Below are 25,494 nucleotides of genomic sequence, written 5' to 3'. Positions count from 1 at the left end.
CATTGCAGAGACGGATACAGCAGACTGATATCGACGCTCCCATAAACCTACGAATTGAGAACGGTGACACACTTCTCTCAACCACACCCACGAAACCACACTAACAGACAATCCAATTCACAGGCTCAGGTGGATTAGAGATCTTCTGCAACCCGTGACATACGTCCAACTAATTGCATTTAGAATACCACTTCCTTTAAGCCCTTCACAGTTTTTTTTTGTAACGATAGAACTGTGCCCTTAGGCCGGCAATTCATCGGCAAGGATTTAGCGCCACTGACCTCATTTGTTGACCAGCCTTTATTTACTTACAAAAAAAAAAAAAGGACTGTAATTAATTACCTATTTCATAGTCAAAAATTTTAAAGTTACAAAAAAACTTCACAAATTAACACCAAACAAAATAGATAATAAACGGTAATCCCCACTCTACAAACACATTTTTTGAATTTTTTTTAAAAATGTGTGTTAATCATTAGCGGAGAGGGGTTCAAAGTATGACGTCACTTTAACAGGTGGTAAAAGAGTGGGAGACGGTTTGTAAGTGAAAGTTAGAAATGACGTAACTCTAAATTCAACTCAGTCCGGTACAAGACGTCTACCTTTGCCAACCTGTGTTAGTGTGTGTAGATTGCAAAATTTGTTTTAAAAAGAAGGTTCGTAAACTTATTTTATTATTTAGCTATTATATAATTATGTTTTATTCCTAAACATATTGCCGTGTTTAAAAAATTACTTATTTAAATAAAAATAATAATAATAATAATTTACAGCAATAAGATAGTGCAAATAGTTGCGAAATCTGAGCCGAACCGGGTTTATTACAATTTTATAACGTGCAGCACATGTTCCAAAGTGTGTTTTTTAGGTCTTATTTACCATCAGAATTGAAAAACAATTATTTAGATTTTTTTTTTTTTTAATTTAACACGATGTAGCTGGCCGAGAGTACCCGGCATCCTTTGTTTACTCTAAAAACTTCCTGAGTAAACATGAAGTAATATTGTTCTTTCTTTTTCTGCTGTTGTCAGCAATGTCAACCATTAAAATTGTGTCCACAATATGTTTGTGTACCATTTTTAGAATTATCTTTACTGTAATATGGACACTTAAATCATAAAATAGTTAATTTATTAAAAATAAAAATATAACCAACGTTATATCTGCACGTCTGGAGTTAAGTAGGTAGGTATATTGAACTGTCAAGAGAAATGGGTTCCCAAATGTAGTTCAGATCAAATTCACAACGATTTAATGTTTTGAAGACTGTACACCATCAATTAAACTCCTTCATAAACCTTAGTTTGACGGAAATTTGTTACCGAAAGTGCGATTTTATAGAAAAGATTGCTGAGCTTTTATTTATTTATTTAGCGGAGACCTGCAGAACCATTTTTCTCTAAAATAAATCTATTATTTGCGCAAAACTTCACAAACCGTAAACCTTTTTAAAAATAAAAACTATTGTCTGAAAAATTATTATTATAAGTTTGGAAGACTTTTTGAGAAATGATAAGTTTAAATTCTGTGCAGCTGCAAGAGAAGAAAGAAGCGAGGGTGTTTCGCTACTTGACAGTGTAGACCCATTCATAAATCTTAGCCTACATCTTGTAAATAGAAAACCTTTATCTTTAGTTGTAAACATCATTAGTGAAAATAATATATTATACTTTCATATTTTAAATAAATATCCTCAATTGTTTTTTAATTGTTCAAAAAACAAAACAATTTAACATTAACTTTGTACTGCGAGACTTATTTCAAAAGAATGAGCTAACCAAAATTTACCAATCAATCTTTTTTTCAAAATCTGCACCAAAAATTATCTTTAAACTTAAACTAAAACAATTTACCTTTTTGTGAATCTTTTCAGAGGAAAAGATGGGGAGCTAGCTTTCCACAAAAGTGCATTTCAGTCTATTGCACAGTTCCATCACCTGTAAAACACATACTACTAATAAAATCACATAAAAAAAGTAGTTACTTTTACAATATTCAATAGATTTCGAGTTACGAATCAGAATTAAAAAATAAATTTTTTAATAAAGAAGTAAACAATTCTACTAAATAATAATATAAAATAATAGAATTTTCAGTTCTATTTTAATGATTAATGATTATTTTAATTAAGTATTATGCACCTGTTTGTTTTTATAAAGTATTCCGTATACATATTACATTTAAGACAATTATTTCTTTAATTATTAATTTTCGTTTAAGAGCCGACGAGGCTTCTAATAAGAAAAAATTTAAGAGGGACAGGTCTGAATTTGAAACATGGACTTGTCTAGCGTGGTGTCCTTATAAAATAAATTTTCCTGAAGAATAAGCTCCACCAGCGATTACACTCCTGGAGTAGGAATTTTGATGAAACTTGCTAACGAATGGCTTCTTGATAATTAAAAGAGACATCAAATACAAGGACATCTGGATGGACTCTTTTTTCAGTCATTTTTAACGCATATCATTCTTCTTTTTTTTTCTCAGACAACTTCAAAACAGTATTTCTTTAGAAATGCAACAAAGAAAGCATCTGAAAGTGAACATTAGATTTAAAAAAATAATAATGCGTATTATTTTTTTTATTCTGTTTTGGCAAGAGGAGATGTGACGTAAAGAAATGGAGGTAATGTTCAGAGACACGACTTAATTCGCTAACCACCACCGTGTGAACAAACCTTTGTGAGATGCTTTGTAAAAAAAAGTGATCATAGTCGTCAAAAACGCATTATTTTCTTCCTTCACTAATAACACTCCCCACCCCAAAACAAAATAGGTTTACGAAAAATGAAAATTTAACTTAAAATAATTTTAAATGATTTAGTGAAAGGAAATACGCCGAATGCGTAGTTCAATGAAATAATTAACTATATATATGGGGGGGTAGTAATAATGGTCAGCGACATTTCCCTAATTGGCGTTGACAGTAAATCGAACACTCTAAATCGATATAAAAACACTTGTTGGTAATATACGCATTGCATGTGTATTTGGTCGTTATTGCTGTTCATTGACATCTTCCATCTCATATTGATCTATAAATATTTAGAAGTCTCAGACACTATATTTACGAGAACCTTTCTGGTCGTAGTAGCGAACTCTGTTCATCTATAATCTATGTTGAATTTATAGTTTTTCCCAAAATTGAGTGTCAATAATTCAATCGAAATAGAGAAAAGAAATACTATTGCTTACTGCCAACCGACAGAAAGTGAAGGCGGTTGTAATTTTAATTATTTCAGCCATTTCTAATTAATGATTTCTACTGGGAAATCACGATAAAAAGTGAAAATAGCTGACAGTTTAACTAGTTTATAGCCTAACAATACCAAACCAATATTATCTACCCGAGACAATTAGGTTTTTGAATTATTATTTATATTTATAAATAGTATTTTTTGAATAAGTAATTATTTATTCTAATTAAATGAAATTAACCATTAAATAAACAGCCGTTTTGCTGGTTATGATAAAGCAATCATATATTAACTCAAAAGTAAGGAAAAATACATATTTTTATTGAACTAAAGACATAACGAAAAGGAATTTAATTATCAAATATTTAAAAATTACGCAATAATCGCAACTCTGATTTAGGACGTATTAATCTCCAACCATATTTATAAAATGTAAGAACTACTGATTTAATATTTAACACTTGAGAGACATTTTTGAATATTCCTGATCGATTTCTACGATGTGTGGCCAGCTCGAACTTTGAGCGCTTACTTTGCTTACTTCTAAAATAAATAAATAACTGTCATTACTGAGAGAAAATAAAAATAAGCAACGAATCTATGAAGAGTCTAGGTAAAGTAAGTAGGTTGCATGGAAATGCTCTAGCTTACCTTGGACTGACAATAAAACACCCTAATGGGGGGAGGAGGGGCACTCTCGTCAGTATTATTTATATCTCATGTCACAAAACAGATGAACAATTCATGTTAATATGCAAAGAAAATTTATATACTAAAAGTTATGGATACGTTAAATTGACTTAATTAGTTAAATTAGTACCCGAAATTAAAGTTTAATCATATTTGGACAGCTAGCTAACAGCATTCCACCTTGAGGAAGTAAAATAACTAATTTTTACCAGGCGCCAATGACCTAAGATGTTGAAGCGCCTTAAATTAATTTAAGAAAATACTAACTTTAAAAAAATCACCGATTTTTTTAACAATTCAATTAATATTAAGCTAATTTCTTTAATCCGAGAATTTTAACTAAATTCAGTATTTTTTAGCACTGAGTGAGTGGTGGGAATCGATATCGTGAAAGGAAAAATATTCGTTACACCCAAGAAAAATTCAATTACTGGCACAAAATAGAGTATATTTTTTAAAATAAACCTTATAATCTTATTTTTTTAACACTTATTAATATAAGTCAGCCAAAAACGCGATCACTTTTGCTACACCTTAAATTTACTTAAATCTTTCTCCAGCATCTTAAATTTAAGATAGTTTTTTATTTCCCAAACAATACATATACAGGGTGATCCATTTAAAACGCACCAATCGCTAATAACTTTTTAGGAAAGCGAAATTTCGAAAAAAAACTCACGAAGTTAAACTATATGTTTTTTTGGGTCTAATTTTCAAATTTTTCATTTCCGAAGTCTTGCATACTGGGCGCATTAAAATGATGTGATGATTGCTTTTATTTGATGATTAAACAAATTTATCCTGATTCACCCACAACCATTACATGGCACTACATGTTTTAAAAACTTCAAATATTATTATTTTTTTACTTTGCTTCTCAAATAACATTTTTTGCAATCAGAGGACCTCCCAAAACGTGTATTTCTGGTGAAAAATTAATATTGAAATCCGTTCACGAATAGAAAAAATTGTAATTTTGATCTTAAATATCTCGACTAATATGTATTAGGGATATCGAAACGGGGTTGTCATTTTTCAGTGTTTTATGTAGTTTTCGTAATCATTGTCAAAACCAGTGGTCCTTATGGAATCCCAATCGGGTTTTTGGCCGTAACTCCTCTAAAAATGAAGATACAGCATAGGGGGTGGAAAATTTTAAAACTAGACCAAAAAAAACAAAAACATATAGTTCACTTCGTGGGTTTTTTCGAAATTCCGCTTTCCTAAAAAGTTATTAGCGATTGGTGCGTTTTAAATGGATACTGTATGTGGATACTCGAAGTGTCGAATATTGATTATGATAGAATAAAACTCGTAGCATAAAGTAATCATGCGGGACTTAAATTGGACATCTCACACTTACATAACTTGGGCTTGAGGTTGAAATAAATTAGTTATAAAAGAAAAACTTAAAACAATATCAAACTGTACAAATATAAAAAATAGAACTGCACTGAGAGCAAGCCTTGAACTACTTCTCTTTAAACGAAAAGAAAAGGGGAGAAATATATTTCAATCTGTAAGAAAATAAAAACGTGGAATGAAATGTCAAAGTCACAGATATTAAAAGAATTTATTCTGTGTACAGAGATTTACTTGTTTTTATAATAAAACGTTTATTATATTTGTCATTCAAACCCACTACTTGTTATATGAATACCTAGGTGTACCAGCTTGTTGACACCTTAAGGACAGCCTTGTAAGTAACAAGATCTCCTTAACCCTTACCGTACAAAAGAGGAAGTAATAATACTGGCAATATACATATATATATTTTATTACTTCTTGTTTCATGAAATTACTTGAGCTGAACTGGAGTTTGAACATATAGTTTTCACTATTCAGCATTACTTATAGCATTTTTCAGGAGACAGATTAAACATTTTCTATTTCTAAAATTTAAAATGATTAAAAAGATTTAAGCGTCTTTTTATTTTTTACTGATTAAAGGCGCGCCAACATGTGAGATTATTGTCGCCCGGAGTTTTTTTCAGTGCACTGCCGGCCTCCAGATAGTGATATCTCGTTACTGATAACCATTCCGAACAAGAATTTCCTATCTAAGGGTTAACAGGTGGAGGATTTCCGCTGGGAATCCAGTGTACGCTAACCACTCAGCTAATCCCTTCCTTTTAAGGATCTTTAAAGCATTTTTAGAATTCTAAATTCTGAAGAAAATTGGTCAACCGGAATTATCTTGTCCATTTTAAAAAAGATAAGATTTTAAAGATAATAAATTTTTATGTAAACAAATAATTCAAGTTCTTTTTCAATTGTTCTTTGGACGCACGTATGGAATGTAGGACATAAGATTACAGGTATAAAAGTCGCTATCTGTCGAAATAATCATACACTAACTTGCGATTGAGTGAAAAGATAAAATTTAAAACAAAAATAAAACATAAACACAATATTGCTCCAATCATAATGGGATCACGCATGAGCGGCTAGTTTCTTGACACCACAGTCGGTTTATAGGTCAAAGGTTAAGCCATTTCACTGCTCACTAATGTCGCTATTTGGTAGACGAGTTTCCTATAAGTGAAGCCAGTCAATTTTTCTGTAAATATGTATGTCTGGCCAGCTTAAAATAAAAGCGGAAAGATGTATAAAGTTGCAAATGTGTTATTTGGTTTAGATACCACCGTGGTTCCTTGAAACCAGTTGTGAACAAAATCAGCCAAACAAGAGTGCCATTTTACTGAATCGGTATTTAAGTTATTTAGATTTTGTTTTTAAACTTAAGTCTACTGATTGTTTCCTTCTATGACACTTTATCTGAAAATGTGTTTGATACACTTTCCTAAGAAAACTATCAAATAGGGGTATTTATTAAGCGAGGATTAGAGGAAGCATCTCTACTAAAATGCCAAATCTTAACTCTTAATACCTACTATAGCGCTATTAAAAATTCATTTATTACACAAAAGACACCCACCTTTGGATAAACACTGCATATTTGAAGATTATTTACCTAGTAATATTATAACAAGCCAGCAATGGAATGGCCTAGATTTTTGTTTTACACCCTTAATTTCCGTATGTATAAATTCTTCATTTATCGATATGAAAATCAGAAACCAATTTCACCTCTACTTCCGTAATAAATCTGAATACAAAGGAAATTATCAGAAAATATGGGCAAGACACCATTAATACAATTAGGCGAACAAGAAAGGATGAGGCAGTAACGATTCTGAACAGCACGGAAAATGGAAACTATTTAGTACTGGAATAAAAAGGTTTATTACTGCATACAAAAATGAGTATCTAAAAGACCCGGAAACTAAATGAAAAGTTGCCCTAGTCCGTCCTAGTTCAAGCTATAGCGTGTTAAGCCAACTCGATGACCAGATTATATGCAAATTAGGAAATTTACCTAGGTTTAAGGCGTGGTTAGTAGTAGTAAGGGGACAGACACTACATAACTACTAACCGGGTTTTTAAAACAAACACTGACCGACCTAGTTTTATACATCAACTTTGTCATCGACCCTGTTACAAATCAAAATTATTAGAATTATTTATTAACCAATCCAACTTGGGACCCATCAGTTTTGTGACGGAGCGCGTGTGTACAGTACAAGCGATTGGTGTGGCGTCTGTATAACACATTGCGTCACCTCAAGTTTGTAATTCTAGTACAGCTTTCAGCACTGCCACAAATTTTAAGTCTTTGTCCTCGAAGGAAATATTTACAATTAATTTCGACTTGAGAAGAAATGCTGCACTAACATCTGGAATGATATCTAGAAACCCTAATGTGGGAATTAGTGCTATTTTTTCAGGGATCATAACGAATATTAGAGGTTTTACAGTCTAATAATACGAACAATCTTTACACTAACTTCCTAAAACCCTCTAAACACAAAAAGAGAAATAGTTGACGAGTGCAACTAACATTTTGGTGTAGCAAACCTGTAGGTAAACTAGTTCATCATTGCACCCATATTCACTAAAAGCACACATTAAACACTTTAAAAGCGCCTCCATTCTGTGGAAAATCTTTTCTTTTTCTTTTCTACAACCGTTAAGGGACTTATCCTACTCTTCCGCCAATGCTCTCTGATGCGGCAGTCTTTCCGTCTTTTGGATATTAGGCACACTCCTCCCATTCTCACTTACTCCATCCCTCGATCGTAGTTCGCGGTGTCTAACTCTAGTCACGCGATAAAAATTAGCTTCTGTTATCTTTCTGAGCACTGTCACTTAGCATTCTAGCCACATGGCCCATCCAGCCTAATTTCATTGATAGTACTACCTGGAATATTAAAACTAGTTCCTAGTTTTTCCGCTTCTCCAAACTACTATTTCTCTAACCGTTGAACAACCATTCCCACAAAGGTTTGCTACATCTTTTCCTATTTCTTAGAAATCATGGTTCCTAAACCATTCATGAAAAACAGGCCGAACGGGCGTCAGTAAAGAACTTCTTTGGTATTCTATGAAGCAAGTTTGCTTCTAATGTACCGGTCAATCCGAAAGTAACATTTGTTTGCCTGCACCACTGTTTTTTTGAATCATACATAATCCTTGCCTATTTTGACTTCAGGGCCAAAATAAATAAAAGATTCAATTTACTACATTGTATCTGCATACGTACTCGTACATGTAAAGAGTGCTTTCTGCCAGCCCTCCAGAATGTACGTACTTTGCTCTCATTAATCAGTAGATCCATTTTCTCAGCAGCTCAGACCAGGTTAATGATTTACAAACACTGGCACTAAGGGATCCGCAATAGACGATTTAGAAGGCGCTGGAATCGGCAATAATATCCATATGGTTATCTCTATAACATAGAGAAATAACAAATGTAAAAACACAAGTTTCAAATTTTTGATTGTTTGGCCGAAGCAGTATTATTTATAATCAATATTTATAATATTGTTTATTACATAGTTCCAGACATTTTAATGCTTAAAAGTCCAAGGTCTTCCGGAGATTAATATAAGGTTCTATGTATTGCTTTCTTTCAGCTTTATCTACTTTTAATGAAATATAAATATAAAAGAAAAAATAAATAAATAAAGCCAGAATAGAAAACAAAAATGAAACAATATCATATATCACACTTTTTGTGATATCAGTGTCACAAAAATGACAAATAAATATAACCGTATTTCATACAGTCACTGTTTCCTTCCACAGTTACCTGAGGCCCGGTTATGTAAGGGACAATATATAGAAAGATTCCCAGATGTTACCGTGTTTCCGAGCAGAAATTTATTTTATTTAATTTTATAATGCGTGGTGTAAGGCGCAAGCTTAGTTTCCGTAAATTTATTTATAACTAATTAACTGACTAATTAATCAATTACTGATGATGGTTAAATATCCAAACTTCGTCTGTTCAGTTTTCTAGTAAAATTAGATATTAGAAAGGAACTTCTTTAGTAATTTGAAAAACAAGCGAGTCAAAGTCATCTAAAAATTCATTCATTCTTCGAAAAATTTACGAAGGTACCCCTACTAAGATACGTATCTTTATTCAGCAATATGTTGTCATCTTATCTTGCCTTAACCTCGATAATTAATTCCTTGCTAAAACCTTATTTTTTTTTTTAATTACACGCTAGGTTTTTCTCAAATAAAGTAAAATTATGAGTAAATTAAGACCTGAATTAGATAATTTGCCATTTAAATTATAACTGTAGCATTTGAACTCAAATGATGATCCAGGTCTCTTCTGGCCCACCCTACTAAAAGAAAACATCAAATGCCAAGGCCGTCCACCTAAAATATATTCTCAGTAATTTATGGTCATCGTAAATAAAATTTAAATAAACACACACTCAAATAATTTGTATATTCTACAAATTAAACGGTAACTCAGAGTCGATATGCTCTTTGCTCCAATATAAAAAAAATAAGATAAAAATCAAGTATAATTGCCACGATGCATGGAAGCTACCTACTTCATAACAGGTTTTAACGCACTAAGGAGCAATCCTGGTCACATTGCAAATACGAACATCGCAGGGCGCTGAATCTACAATATATTTTCTCATTAGTGCCTCTACTTCACAGCACAAACTTTGCACAATATTATCATCTCTTCCTCCGTCATTTCCATATTTATTTTTATGAAAGCTGCACATTTTGAAGAAAATTTGTCACCTGGAACATTAATAATTGGAGTAAGAGAAATTTGTGATTTTTCAAGCCTCGTGCTCAATTTTTTATTTTCCTTTTAATTTTAAATGCTCTTAGAGTTTTCTCTTGGTTACTATAGCATCAAATGAACATTATGTACATGCTGTTTTACGATGGAATGCTCACTTCAAGAAATTTTACAATTTTCCGGAGAAAATATCGTATTATGTTCGATGAATGACATCTTCAGCAAGAAAATAATGTTACAGGACCAATGATGTTATAGATAAAATAAATATAGCAGAGAGGTGAATACACCCCGCTTCTTCCCCGCAGGTACTGCATGAAATCTCACCTTCTAGGGTTCCACCTTAGTAACAACTTTACAGAAAATTCACCTAAATAGATGTTTATGCTTCAGATTATTTATAAAATTAACAGCTTGATCTGTCATAATTTTGCATAAATGGGAATATTTCATTTGAGAATTGCCAAGTGATGTTATTAACAGATATCATTAAGAAAAATGGTCTCTTTACTGTTTTTTATAAATGGGATGACGTTACGAATTTTCTACGGTAAAGTCATTTAAAAATCCTTATTTCATACGTGATTCTTATTTAAAAAATAATAACTTCATGACTTCATTGTCAATGTCATTAACAAAATAATAAATTGAAATTTGATATATCAATAATATGAAAGATTAAGGTTTCTTCCTTCTTACTTTAATATAAACCTTCCGTTTCAAAGTGAAGTCAAGAAATCATACAGATTTAAATAAATGAAACAAAAAAGAAACTTAATAACTAACCGAAAAGTAAATTTCTTCTTAACTAATTGACAAAAAAAAAAAGTATTCCGTCGGGAAGTTATATCGCTGATAAGAATCCCAATCAAATAAAAACTATTGCCTAATTTTCGTAACCCTGGGTAACGTCGAGCATACAACACTGACCACTTGGTTCTCACACTACTATTCATAATGATTATATTGACAGCCTTAAAGAAAGTCCAAACAATTTTGTTAGCCACATACAACAAACAAGGTCGGTGACTTCCTTTTTGTTATGGTTTAATAGAATTAAGCAGTGTCAAATTGAAAATATTGAAACAATACCACAAAATCTCTTTCGCAATTAGTAAAAAGTATTTTATTTTCTCTTACTTCTAGTAAAACTGTAAGTTTAGAGATCGTGTAAAATTTTCTAATCTGAGTTAACAAGAGAAATGTGTAAAGGTTTCTAGAATTAGAAAAAAAAAATGAAGAAATTTACTGCAATGTATTTATGTTAACGTAATTTTAGTTATGTTTACAAGTTAGAGACCGTGAGAAAAGGATATCATTAAAAAAGAAAAAAAAACTCATAAAGATTCACCTGTAATTCCGTTTTGCACTTCTTTTGATAAGTTTTTTGTCCAAAATCTAGTCTACCGGTTAGTAAATAAAACCGGCTTTTCACTTTTTTCCTCGAATTTCCCAAAAAGCTGCTACCACTAACATTAGACTTGTGGACAATTTACCTACCAAAAAGGCATAATAAAATATTCACTTCCCAGTAAAATTAACTTTTGTGGTTTTCCCTAAAACAGCAATTTTAAGCAACTTCTCATTGTGTCTATTCAGTATAACATACGGTTTGAACTACAAAAGAACCTATAAGTTTTATAAGAGCAACGATAGCAGAGCAGTAAGAGAAGAGGCCCTAAAACTAGGATACTAGGTTCGATTCCCGAACGATTAATACCTCAGGTTAATGACTAATAAAAGATATTTACAGTAAAGAATGTCAAATGCCTAATTTGGTATTTGGTCGTAAAGTCCGACTGAAAAACTTAGCGTTTCTTTATTTCACTATATTTTAACTTTATCAATTATCTAGAAGTGTGACTTGACTAAATCTCTGAAGTTTCCACGTTAACTGCATCAAAAATTGTCATTAAACTTGGTGCGTACATTTGCATCACTTTTATTTGAAACATATTCCCACAACCAACCAAATTTGCTTAGAGTTCTGGGGCTAGATCTAACTCCAAAAACTGAATCAGTATTTTTTGGTTTGCAACATGTTTTATGGCAGACCTACTCCAGGATCTTATTGCTTTTTATTGATACAGCATCTTTATAAAGTAAAAAGAAAATGTTATTTTATAGGAAAGATTTTTTACATACCCAGCAGGACTCAAAAATTTAATTCACTAATACTGCATTTAGAAAATCAGTCATTGCAAGAATTCTTCGTATAGGAATAAGTGTAAACATACAAAATAATTATTATGAAAGAAATGAGAATATTTTAACATTACTGACAAACAATGGCCTACAATAGAATTGATTGGTAGTCAGTCACTCTAACCTCGTTTTAAATCCTCCCGCATTTATCTGTTAATTGATTCACTACTAATAACGTTAACTGTTGGAAATAACCCGTATTAGGGAGCCAACTTGTCTTTCTCTTCAAAACTATTCGTCATAGGGAGGAAAGCCATAGCTATCAAAAGAAACTCGGAGCTCATATAGCTTCCCCGAAGGAAAACACCGCCAAAGACCGAGTATAGAACGAAAATCAAGTTCCGGGCTTGAGCCATCTAACATTCACAGCTATCTAATTAAACTAAGCAACTGCCTTGAACGATACAGCCTTAGCCTAAGCCAACAACCTTAGTCATTAGAATTTCTGGAGAGAAGTTGCGGAAAATGTTGCATTGAACACCAGGAAATGGTTATTCCTGACTAACAGCATATGGGTTGAAATGAAGTACCAGTACTAAAATGGAATAAATTTCCTCTCAGAGGGCACTGATGTAAGGGTTTCTCGCGGTTATCCTTATTTCCGGCTTCTTGAGATTTCTTATTTTTGAGAGATTAATTTAATTTATTGAAATGAAACAATTTGACATGATCGCATTATTAAAATAAGAATAATGATAAGAGGGGAGACATTAGCTTAGTGGTTAACGTACGGGATTCCCACGCGGAGATCCCTGATTCGAATACAGCCGCTGGCCCTTAGATTTTCTCTTCTTACGAGCTTCACACAGCTCACTGTCCATCATGGACAGAATTGTCTGTTACGAGAGAGCAGAGTCGGAGGAAGGTTGTGCACCGAAAAATGCTGCATGCGCCCATTATTTCAGATGTTACCGCTCCTTAAATTAAAAAAAAAGAATTAATTAATTTTAAAAAAATAAAGAGGAGTCACACATACAAGTTACCTCTTTAGTTTCGTATACCGTTGAAATCGCCAAACTTGATTACTAATAGGAGCTTTTTAAGGGGAAAGTTGAATCGCAATGAATTATAATAAGAATAAAGTGAGTGAAAAGTTATTGCAAAATGAAATAAAAGAACGAATTCAAAAGAAAGAAAATTTAAATAAGAAAAATAAATTATGCAAAGATGTAGTAGTCTGAAGGAAATGCAAGAGGTTTGTATCTTGGAAGATAAGAAAGTTTAGAACGGAAATGATGAAGGGTGGAAGGCAGGTGGTCGAAGCAAGTATTGGATAAGTGAAACTGGAGCGAGGATCTCCACACATATGACTAATCTCAAGGAGGTTACCTGCCATTATGATACTCAAGTTCAGCTTCTTTTGTTCGTCCATTGACTAACATTGCATTCTCCATGTTCACTAGCATGCCTGCCTCTCAATGCTGGAATCAAATAATGCAAATTATTTTGTCGGTTTATTTTATTTTCTTTTGGTTCTTATGCGAAATATGGCTTACCTAATTTAATATTAAATAAACTTTTCACGTATTACAAGTATTGTTATAGATCATTCTAAGGAACTGGAAACCTCTAAACTCCTGTCAAAAAATCTAGTTTAAACATTTGATTTATAAATAACTCAATTAACATGACTAACATTGAAACTAAAGAACACTAGGAAAACTGTTATTATTTCAGAGAAAGAAATCCTCCAAGGGAAGTAGGATGAGGTGTTCAAAATTAAATAAATTGAAGATTTCAGACCCCAACATACAACATTTCCCGATTACACTGCCCTAATATCAATAAAGAGAATACTAGAGATTTTAAGGAGAAATGGTATCATTAAATTTTCTTTTTGACTGAACGGAAACTATAAGCAATTTAGCACAACTATGGGGAAAAAAATCATCAACTCTTAAGTATACCGAATTTTGTTTAATTCCACGTAAAGGAAAACAATCCATAACTTTGAGACGTATGCAGGTACAACAGCTACAACCCTTAACGCTAGAGACACAATGAACACCTAAAAAAAAAATTGATTTAAAACTCTAGTACCTAGAAACAATCTCTAATTGGCCACCACACTGCTAACCTTGTCAACCTTTCAGAAGAACTCCATGATCGTACATTGATCCTTAAGGAAGCTCAGGAGAATTAGCGTCTCCTTTTAAGTTCCTAAGCAATTATTTTGATAGAAAGTAATTCAAAAACGTAACCAAATTTACAGAAAATAGGCGTATAAATCATTTCTGAGAATACAAAAAAAAAAACCGCAAAAACAGAAATCGTATATCCTTTACTAATTTCGTAAGCAGATTATCCAAACTTGAAATTTCAACTATTTTTCTATTTGAGATGTTTGTAAATGATGTACACAATCACTGAGGATCGCTAAAATATTTTAGTTGTAACTTCGGTTATCCTAAAATAAATGGACAAAATTATAGTAGTAAAAAACAAAAATTTGTAAGACTAACAACTTAGAAGAGAAGAATTCAGTATTCACTAATTTATCTTCGGTTCATAGAGCGTTCTATTTCAGTCTCATTCTTGTGAAGCTCTTTATACATTTTTAAATACATCCTTTCTACAATACATTGCTTTACTTTATTTCGTTAATAAGTATGTATAATTTACATATAATATTCCTAAACTTTAAATTACTATTGTTAAATTGTCTATTCAAAACAAAAAACTGATATTGTTTGGTCCTTCAAATAGCACACCAAGTCATGTCGTAAGAAAATTGCGATTAAAAATCAATGAAAATTCTGTTTCTTCTAATAAATATAATTTCAAAACTTTTCCCTTATAAACAAAAAGAGGCCATTATTCTTTTTAATATTGATAAAAATAAGTTTTGAAAGAAATAGAATTAAACTAAAAATGGCATAAATTGTATTACTAACCAATAGAATTGTAGTTATAACTTGAAGAAAACAATAGAAATGATGCTAAGAATCTTGGTTATTAGGCCACATTAACTTACGCAACTCTTCTTAATTTTGACCACATACCTTTTTTTAATCATTTCGAAAAGAAATGTATCGGTACAGCAGTAATGGGATAAATAAGGCATATATCTACAGGTGTTATGCCTAAATAATAAAAGTTAAATATAAAACAAGATGCTAATATTCTAGGAAGATACTTATGGAAGCTGTAATGCGTGCAAGTTCCACTTTCACTTGTATAGGTTATCTCAGAAGTTCTCTGACTATTACATAGTCAAGAGAAGCAGGTCAAGGTGATAGTTTGTCACGTTTCATTAACTACGGAATTTTATGTATTTACCTTCTTCAGGTTCTGATTTTGTCCTAGATTTACATACTGCAGATTATCTTTTTTTAAAATAACATTTACTTTTCATTTTTTTAAATGCTGAAACAATAAAAAATTATAAAATTGTATATATTTTTAAACCGCAAAATACAGAATCCACTACGTTGATGAGCCGTTTTAGTTCCATTATAGGAGTACTGAAAATTGAAGAAGTAATACATATGTGTATAAGTAAATAACTTCAAATTACCATTTATATAAACATATCAGTGATAATTATGAATTAAATATTTGGTAATTTTCAAAATAACTGGTTAACAGAATAATGTTTTACAATCATGTAACATTTCAAACTACTGTTCAATAATCTTTAGTAAAATGTGACTAAAGAATTTATCAGATTGAATAATTCAAATTTGTATTCGGTTTGAATACATACATCCTGAATATGTTCTTCAGTTTTGTATTTACATTTTTCGTTACTAGTCCTGTCATTAAGGGGGAGACAAAATTCATTTACCAACTATTGGTATTAATGATCACAAAAGTAGATGCGCAAAACGTGAAATGCCGCGTCTCGAAAGTTCTAGTCTAGAACCTTCCTTTTCATTTTTTGAATTTCAGACTACGTTTTTATGGTTGTGAAAATATAATAATTGCCATGTAGGAAAGTGCCACATTATACCAACCATTCGCCACGAAACTTTAGGCACTTATTTATATAAAATCAAGCTCTAAATTCAGAGGAGTAAATTTCAGTATTTCATTAAAACAGCTCGAACTTTTTTAAAACAATTTACCTCTTACTAATTTGCTCCTAATTCAGGGTTAAACTCGACCAATACTTATTATTCTCTTCTTACTATGTTACATGCAAATTTTTTTCTTAAAATTTAAAACACACAAACGATTAAAAAATTAAACCTAAAAATTTATTAAACTATTTAATTCTTCAGTCCTATTGGACGAACAAGGAAAGACATGTTAGCTATTGCCTCAGAATTCAATCTCTGCCATCTAGCGGCGTGAACCGTGAACTTAAAACTACTAAACCAAAACCAACTGTTTACCCCAAGAGAGAATAGTATAAAATATACCAACTAGTGGTTTTAAAATGTACAAATTTATTGTGTATCTCCAGAAATTAGAATTTATAATAAAATATTGCTTAAATAATTTCTGTATTTGTTGATTTTAATAAATAAAGTTATTTTTATTGGTTTGGTTGAAGAGGTTAAATGAAGTGGTAAGTATTAAGAAAAATACTTGTTTCATATCTGGTGTATTTGGGAGTTTTTATTAGTTACTAGAATGTATTAGTTCCACTTATTTCGAAATTCCGAATCAAATAAATAGATTTCTAAGGTTATTAAGCTTATAATTATACTGAATCTCTTACACCTCTTGGTAGTTGAGATAGGGACTAAGTAATTAATCAATTATAATACTGCTAAAGATTTTATTTACAATTTTCATAGTTATCTCAACAACTTACAATTCTCTAAAGTCCAGAAAGTTAAAATAAGAAAATTGGTTAAGTAAGTAGTAAATGTCCACTAAAAATGTTTTTTTATTTTTCCTAGCAAGTTATGTGTATGTAGTCACATATGTTCCGTCACAAAGCGAAAATTCTCAAAATCTTAACCGTAATAATTTTCTTATCACAAATTCGACATTTTTAGAACACATAATTCTTAAGTAAGTAGCGCATTCCGATCGAAGTCGCTATTTTCTTAAGTCTTTCCAAAAATACTTTTAAACAGAACAACATTTCTGTAAAAATGTCAGCTCAAAGTGAGCTAATACATTTAACTGATTTGGTACCATTTCGTGCGATAATGGTACCAAATGGTGGTTAAATATATACGTTGTTTAACTTCTCTTTGACAACGTTGATGTTTAGAATTCTGGTTTATTGACTACACTATGTTTATGTGATAAGCGATGTTAAATTTTGGAGGATTACAAATTCATCAAATATCAAACCTTTATATCACTTTTCGAACTGTTCGAGTTTTCAAGACAGACACCCTAAATACAATTTCTAATATATAAAATCAACTTTAATATCCCACAGATTTTTCGCTGGAACATTATTTGAAATTACCTAGAGAGTGTAATGAAAATCATTTGTAGATGATACATTTTCTTTTTCAGAGAACCACTTGAGAGAGAATTATATTTCTCATGGTCATTTAGTTTGAGAAAATTCGTAACGAAACCACTCTTATTCTTTTACTATAATAAATAAATACAAACAGTAAAACTTCAAATGCTCTGTAAGGGTCCTTAAACTGGTTACTCGAATTATTTATTTTTATGAGTACGTACTGTAATATTTTTACGTCTTCTGTAATATATTTGAATCTTTAATAGTAATTCCTTTTCTTTTATATCCCTAATTCAAGTTTTAGTGTTGTCCTAAAAAGCGTTACTCCAAATCGTACCCGTTACTTTGTTTCGAGTGTTACCAGTGCTGTTAAATTACCTGTAAAATGGATTAATTAATTTTTTAATTTTTTTTTAGGGATGGGGTTCGATGGTGAGATGGACGGCTGCGGCCAGTTCATCAAATACAGCATGTTTTTTGCTAACTTTATTATATTTGTAAGTAATATTTAGTTGTGCAATATTCATAATGTACTAACAAAGCATCAAATATAATTTAATAAAGAGATAAAATAAAAAAATCATTTAATATCGATACAGTTGAGTTTGAAGCTTCAAACATTTATTTATCTCAATTTTTTTCTAAAATTCTCTACAACATTTGGCTTTCAAGTTCTTTCATTTATTAGTATTACAGTCATACATGAGAGGTTTACGTGAACTCAATGTTCAACTTTCATAGTGTGCAGATATTCCCTCTAAAATTTGATTGAGATTCATAAATTTATCTATGATTTTCCATAGTGAACGCACTTTATATTATTATAGAATCTCTCTTTTCGGCTCTCTCAGTAATAACACATTTCAGAGTGCATTTTCATTGTTCACTGGAGAAGGCCTTCTCTGTTGGTAGACAAAATTGAAAATCGGTTAGAATTAAAAAATTAGTCAGGCCATGATGAGTCAGACAATCAGAAATATATGCGTTAATTAATTCTTACTTTTTTCCTGTGTAAGTTTAAACATCCAGTTTCTACATCTAATTTTATTTATTTTTTCAGGTAGGAGGATTGACGGTATTTGGATTGGGAATATGGACAGTTATGGATAAAAGTTTCATTAATGAACTTTTGGGAACTAATCTATTTATGGGTGCAGTTTATATTATAATAGCTACTGGTGCCATTGTCGCTTTGATCGCGTTTTTTGGTTGTCTTGGTGCAATCAAGGAAATTAAATGTATGCTTTTAACTGTAGGTGTTCCATGCAGATCTTCTTTATAATAATTTATTTTGACTGTTATGAATTTACATATTTTTTTTTTTTAGTACGCATTGTTTTTGTTCATTGTCTTGGTGGTGATGTTGGTCGGAGGAATACTTGGTTATGTTTTCCGTGAGAAAGTCAGGCATTCCATGGAACAGGAGATGTACAGTTCCATTAAATTATACAATGAGAAGAAGGCATTTAGAAGAGCTTGGGATGATACTCAGGATAATGTAAGTAAATTTTTATTTTAAATGTAACAAGCGAAAATTTCCTGTAATTTATTTAGTAATCATATCAGAAAGTAGTTTTAAAAAACTTAGAAGAAAAGTCCGGATACTATTGTGAGTTTGGTTCTGACCCATTTCATCAACATTTATTAAGGGATCTCTTTAGAAATATTTAATTTTTACTCTAATGGCTGTAGTGGAAAAACAATGTACAAGCTACCACTAAAATTACGTACTTTAGTTACTAATCTAGTATTACGTTACAAATTAGACCTATGAAAGCGATGGGATTTGTTCAGGCTACTGGAAAAGTAAATCAACACAAGTTGCTTCTAAATTTAAAAGAAAAACAACTTTGAGAGCAAATTTCTCTTTTTTTGTATTTCCGCCTTTTCTTTGTATGGGTGATTATGGTTCTTTTTCTAGAAAATTGTAGACAATTGTAAAACTTAACGAAATTCTCATATCTGTATATTCAACAGAGTTTATCAATTTGGAAATTTTGGAACATACATCTGTAGCCCTGTGTATAGAACTGAATGCAGTAGCATTCAGAGGAAAGAAGCAGAATGTCGCCTCTAAAATAAATACATCTGTAGCCCTGTGTATAGAACTGAATGCAGTAGCATTCAGAGGAAAGAAGCAGAATGTCGCCTCTAGAATAAATACATCTGTAGCCCTGTGTATAGAACTGAATGCAGTAGCATTCAGAGGAAAGAAGCAGAATGTCGCCTCTAAAATAAATACATCTGTAGCCCTGTGATAGAACTGAATGCAGTAGCATTCAGAGGAAAGAAGCAGAATGTCGCCTCTAAAATAAATTTTTTCGGAAAAGAGTTTTAAATAAATGAGATAATATTACCAGCGAATGTTGTTTACGATGTTACAGTTGTTTTCGAGAAACCCAAAAACTGATAATCAGAATAAGAGCTGTACATCTGAATTAATGATTTAGTACACCCCAATTTTTTTTATTAAAAAAAAATGCGCTTCAACACCCTGACGTTATACTCCGTTAAATGAAGAAGGTTGGGACCAGTGATATTTCATCGACACTTATTAAGGGTGATGTCTTTTTTAAAAATAGTTAATTTTATTCTAATTTTCAGAAATAATGAGCTTTTCGTATTCTAATCTTCTAGCAATTTTTCGCTTTAGAGTTAGAATGCTTTAGCACAAACACTAGAAAACGGAGACGAAAACCAGTTCATAAAACTAATTCTGCAGTTCAGAGTACAACTTATCTAGATTCGTTCGTAACGTTTTCATGTTAGAAGTAAAATTGTTGTGTCCGCGGTTACCATTGCAAATACAAATCAACACTTAATGGCTCTCTTACTGTTTCAACAATTGAGCTCTTATTGATTTGCATTGGAGCCTTTAAATCGTAAATCTGGCCCTAACTAGTTAACGAGGTACACATCTTGAATAAAACCTGCTTTGTTCTAAACATACGGACTTGCTAAAAAGAAAAAAAAAAAGACCTTATTTTGCTTACTACAGAATATATGGAAGAGGGTAGAAATTCTTTAGATTTTTTTTGGTTTATAAAAAGATCTAGGAAACATTTTTAAGAATAATGATGTCTCCTTTCGTATCCTCTTGAAGTTATTGATTCTTAAACTATTTACTTTCAGTTGCAATGCTGTGGGGTTACATCATATACTGATTGGAGAGGTAATATTCCAGATAGTTGCTGCAGAGAATTGAATGGCAAGGTATAATAACATTTAATCAATTTTATATATTTTTGAAAATTTTAATGTAAAAGTTACTGTTAAGGGAAATCTCTCTTATTCTTTTTAGAAATTACAGTGCAAGACATTCCAGACTTCTCTAAACATTTATACGGATGGATGTTTAAATGTAACGGAGAAATATGTAAAAGAGCATGCTTCTTTAATTGGGGCGTCAGCAATCATTGTGTCGGGACTTATGGTAAATTATTCTTATGCCTATGTTTATGTTTATGATAAATTTTTCGTTTTTTTTTTTTTTTTGAATTTATTACTATTAAATAAAATTGTTGAAAAATTTAGGTTTAAAACAGTTATTGCTTTTGGAATTATTAACTAAAAATTAAAATGAAAATTTATTGCATAGGTAATTAAAGCTTTGGGAGCAGTAAATCAGTAAAAAAGATAAATTGGGTCCTTGGATACATAAAAAGACTCGTCCTCTATAATTATTAAACTTACACATTTATTATTAAATTAAATACGAGTAATACTTTTAAGATTTTAATCTTCAAAAGGCGTTGATTTTTTTTTTTTTAAACATAGTTATCCTCAATGCTAACTAAATAGAATGATTTTCATGCATAATAGGTGGCATCCTTTTAATCTACCGGTTTTCTCCTTCCTCTGATGTTTTCTTTCTTTTTGAGATTGTCTAGGTAGAATTAGGGAATAGGATGCCAAAGTCTGAGGGGCAAGCCTTACATGCGACTTTCTTTCAAATATAAAATTTCTGTTATCTATATATACTTCTTAAACAATATATCTACATACCAAATTGCCGTATCTTATCCTTATGGTGTACCATTTATTGTAGCAATAGGGCGCAACATCTTTTGTTGAAATGACTTTGCTGCATTGAATGGGAAAATAAATGATTAGGAATTATGAGTCGAATTTGGTTAGGTGCAACAATTACGTTAAATCATTCAAGGAAAATTATACACAACAAAACTCGAGATCATTTTGGCTCGTCATCTGCAAGGACTAATGGAAGTCACATTCTTATTTTAGGAAGTATGAAAAAAAAAGGAAGTTTCTTTTCTGCTCTTGATTATTCAAATGAATATTATTTAAGAACGATCACTACCCAATCTTCTTGAGCATATTTTTGGAAACTAATTTTTTTGGCTCAAGGAATTTTAAAAACATGTATTTTGGTGACAAAAAAATTATATTTTTATGGAACTTTATTTCAATCCACTTCTTCTTCAACTTAATGGAAAAAATATTGACTCTAGCATATATTTTTTATCATTTTATTTTAAAATATTTGTAATTAATCAGTAATTAACTTTTTTTCCTATGTTACAGGTATTTGGTCTTATATTTTCAATGGTTATGTTCAAATTGATAGTTTAAACAATTTTTCATTTAGTGTATATATTGTGAATAATTATAAAAAATATTTATTTTGTATCCATTAATTTGATTCTCTTTATAATTCCCATTATTCCATCCTATGTATCACATAAGACATTGTGTACATATTTGTAAAAAATAGTTATATTGTTTGTATTTATTGCTAACAATAAGTTACAATCATGTTTTCTTGAGGAGCTTAAGTTAATTGATTAAGTATTTAAGTTTTATTGATCCAAATATGATTACTAGCATTCGTGGTGATTAATAATAGAAAATGTGAATATTTATTTAATTCTTTTTAGATATTTCTTTAACAAAATAACTGTACATAATATGTAACTTTTTTTATATGAAGTAATTTCGAAGCTTTATATTTTCACCTTTAAGAGGTTTAAACAAATTAGCTTTTAGTACTGCATTGGTTATACCTCTTTTAATATTTTAAATTGGATAACTTTTCATCAAGAAATGTTAAACATTCCCAAGAATAAAATTCTTTTATTATATATAAAATCGCAAAATACTGCTTATATTATTAGTGCAGTTGCTTTGTTATGCATTCATAAATGTTATAAATATTTATTAATCACTAAATTAGTTGGAGCACGATGTAGTTTTAATATATGTAGGCTTTTTTATTCCATCCATTGATATTGAAATTGTTGAACAATCTATTTTCAAGAGAAATATTTTTTATTTATTTTGGAGTGTACCTATGCAAAAAAATATTAAAATTTTAATTTACTTCATACTACCTATGCCTTGGGTTTTAATAATTTTAGAAAAAAACTTTAGGGTTGCTAAATGGCTGAAAATCTGTTTTGTCAAAAACAAAAAACGTTTAAAAAAAAGTGTGCCATTGTATATTTTCTAAAAATAAAATAGATGTGTTAAATTGTTTCTTTCACTTCAAACATCACCTTATAATAGCCAAAATTATAATGTTAAACGTTTGCATCAAAATTGTAGCTGGAATAATTACCAGACCAAAGTCTGAAAAGATAACACGTCTCCCACCTCAGCCTATCAGAGATTGCTTATGTTAACAAAAACAGTTTTAATACGATTGAATCTGTTAAATGATGTTTGATTACATTAAAGGCTCAGAAACAGGACGAGTAAGTTACTGCATCATAAGTTGAGAAAGTGAAGTATATCCCAATTTCCCAGGCAAAAGTTACTGACTGCAAAGATCTCATTTCTGAAATTACAGAATTTTTTCAAGAGGTCACTTTGTCCGATAGTTAGGGAACCCTAAAAGAAAACTATGTTGAACTTAGCTCCAAAAATAACTTCCGAGTTTGATTGCTTGTACATTCAGTAGGTAATCTCTGAGCTTACAGAGGAGTGAAAACAAGAGGACGCTACTAAGCCATATGTTGGGGGTGGATGTTAGAATCAGTCCATGGTCTATAAATGCACTATCCTCCTTAAGAAGAGTATCGCATCTCAGAGCAATGGAACTCTTCTTTAACAGTGTTAGAAGCGCATTTTTCCTATCAATATAATATAGTATACAATTTCAACGTTTGTGGCCCAAACTTATTCATTTTATTCAGAAAAAGTATTTGTTGTACTTGCACCTAGAAACCAAGTGTAAATATCAAAGCAAATCAGGTACACCCTCACTTAACAAACGGTTCGATGAGCCCTTATATAGTCAGCATTACATCCTAAAAATGTTGTCAACAATATATCTGTAAAAAATACATAATATACTATTTCACAAAAGTTAAGTACAAAATATGTTTAATGGGAAATATAATTGAGCTTTTTTAATACAATTAAAAACAGTTTACAATTAGACAATCAGATAGCAATTTGTTTATTTTTCTCAAATGGAATTGCAATCAAAAGTTTCATTAGTTTTTATTTACACTCGTAATACAAATATATAGTTTAAAAAAAGGTTTAAGGCTTCAGCCCCGCTGTAAACTATGAAGAAATTAAACACCAGTTTAAAAAAAACATATTTAAATTAAGCACAAATGTCCTTAAATATTAAGAGTACGGATAAAACAAAAATATGTACTAAAGCAAAAGGTGCTTCAGTCTTTTATATTAAATTTATACTTTTTATATTCAAGAGAACTTAAACTTTAATAAACTATGGCAGAAACGGGTTATTAAATGTCTAGCATCACAAAAACTTATTAATTTAATTGTAAGACAGTAGACCTGTGGGGCATCAGAAACAATTTTATGCAACTTGCTTACATTTCAGATCACCAGTAATATAACATGCTCAGGCAGACCAATTAAAAAGGGTAAATCATTGGTTTAATTTAACTGAACGAGGTGGACAGGGTAATATGACTAAAATTTCAATATTTCCCATGAATGTGGTTACAAATTACGTTAAAGGATTTCAGTTGAGGCTAAGAATATATGCAATACTTTTTTTAAAATTGGTGTAGTCACTCCTTTGGTAGTAATTCACGGTGGCATTGCCCCAAGATTCCAGATTATGCTTATTTTTTTAGTACGGTTTCACTATGTGGGTGAATAGTGTTCTTTTCAGTAGAAAAAGTAAGTTCCAAAGATTTGTTAATAATTTACCAACATTTCATTATTTTTGTTCTTGGATTATATTTTAAAAATATAGTCTCCACTTATACTAACAATACTAATTTCATCAGAAGCTTACTCAGCAGTACATGTTTTAAACGAAAATGTATATTATCTATATTTCAAGTTTTGAATTTATGATTAGTGGACAACGAAAAGCCACCACTGTCATCTCAAGAAGCACTATTCTTTGCAATGGTGGTATAAATGTATCAGTATTATATTTATCACGAAAATAAGCGCCAAGGGGGTGATATAGACGTAAATTTAAGAGTTGGCAGCTGGATTAGATCCCGGAACCTCAGGGTGGGATTCCAGTGCACTAACCACTGAACTAATTCCTTTTGTACAGAGATATTTAAACACTTTTTAAAGATCCATTTCTATGAAATTCACTTGATAGCAGATATTACCTTCTATAATTGTTGTATTCAGGTAACATAAAAAAGTGCCATCTATTGTTTTGTAACAACATTTATATTTCCCTAATTCTCGGTTTGACTGCAGTAAGGTATATTATACTATATACATAACAATGAACATAAAATTTATTTCTTTGCACAAAATAGTCTCATTTCTGCTTCTATAATGTACCAAAATTTCAGATTTTGCTGATAGGTGGAAATAGTACAGGAGGGGGTGTTACAACTCGTGATGATTGTTGAACTGGTTGCTGTTGGATGCCTTGATTATTTGTATTCAGTCTTGGCAATTCCCAATCAACGGTTGACGTCGATTCA

At 31.0% G+C, this 25,494-nt stretch overlaps 3 protein-coding genes across 16 annotated transcripts in view; 1 reads left to right on the top strand and 2 right to left on the bottom strand.

The window, feature by feature from the left end:
- Nucleotides 1–15,376, bottom strand: part of LOC141460285 (uncharacterized) — a 55,060-nt gene extending 39,684 nt beyond the window's left edge. For 2 of the 9 annotated variants that reach the window (XM_074140142.1, XM_074140148.1), the window contains exons 1-7: nt 15,108–15,376; nt 13,710–13,790; nt 13,543–13,634; nt 12,945–13,130; nt 9,803–10,004; nt 8,491–8,676; nt 1,854–1,937 (exon numbers count right to left, since the gene is read on the bottom strand). The gene's annotated coding sequence lies outside the window, so the exon portion shown is untranslated. Of the gene's footprint in view, nt 1–342; nt 458–1,853; nt 1,938–8,490; nt 8,677–9,802; nt 10,005–11,359; nt 11,487–12,944; nt 13,131–13,542; nt 13,635–13,709; nt 13,791–15,107 lie in introns of those variants that run through there. The other 7 variants (XM_074140143.1, XM_074140145.1, XM_074140146.1 and 4 more) reach the window with 7 other exon arrangements.
- Tsp74F (Tetraspanin 74F) lies at nt 530–23,081 on the top strand. Of its 2 annotated transcripts, none has more exons than XM_074140151.1 (7): nt 530–656; nt 18,008–18,087; nt 18,651–18,842; nt 18,918–19,088; nt 20,723–20,803; nt 20,892–21,023; nt 22,136–23,081. In XM_074140151.1, exons 2-7 carry the CDS (start codon nt 18,010–18,012, stop codon nt 22,181–22,183), a joined length of 702 nt encoding a protein of 233 aa, XP_073996252.1. In that variant the 5' UTR covers nt 530–656; nt 18,008–18,009; the 3' UTR covers nt 22,184–23,081. The 2 variants fall into 2 exon arrangements, with proteins under 2 accessions (XP_073996252.1, XP_073996253.1); XM_074140152.1 differs by lacking the exon at nt 530–656 and adding an exon at nt 16,569–16,726.
- LOC141460277 (kinesin-like protein KIF19) overlaps nt 22,282–25,494 on the bottom strand; it is a 28,869-nt gene continuing 25,656 nt past the window's right edge. For 4 of the 5 annotated variants that reach the window (XM_074140111.1, XM_074140112.1, XM_074140114.1 and 1 more), the window contains one exon: nt 22,282–25,494. In XM_074140111.1, coding sequence (XP_073996212.1) covers nt 25,356–25,494 — 139 coding nt within the window. In that variant the 3' untranslated portion in view covers nt 22,282–25,355. The other variant, XR_012461840.1, reaches the window with a different exon arrangement.

This window comes from Rhodnius prolixus, unplaced genomic scaffold, assembly GCF_049639745.1.
Source record: "Rhodnius prolixus isolate KJV_2025 unplaced genomic scaffold, Rpr scaffold_6, whole genome shotgun sequence".
In the NCBI taxonomy this organism is placed as follows: Eukaryota; Metazoa; Arthropoda; class Insecta; order Hemiptera; family Reduviidae; genus Rhodnius; species Rhodnius prolixus.
The sequence above is the reverse complement of the archived record's forward strand: the minus strand, read 5'-3'. Positions and strand labels throughout refer to the sequence as shown.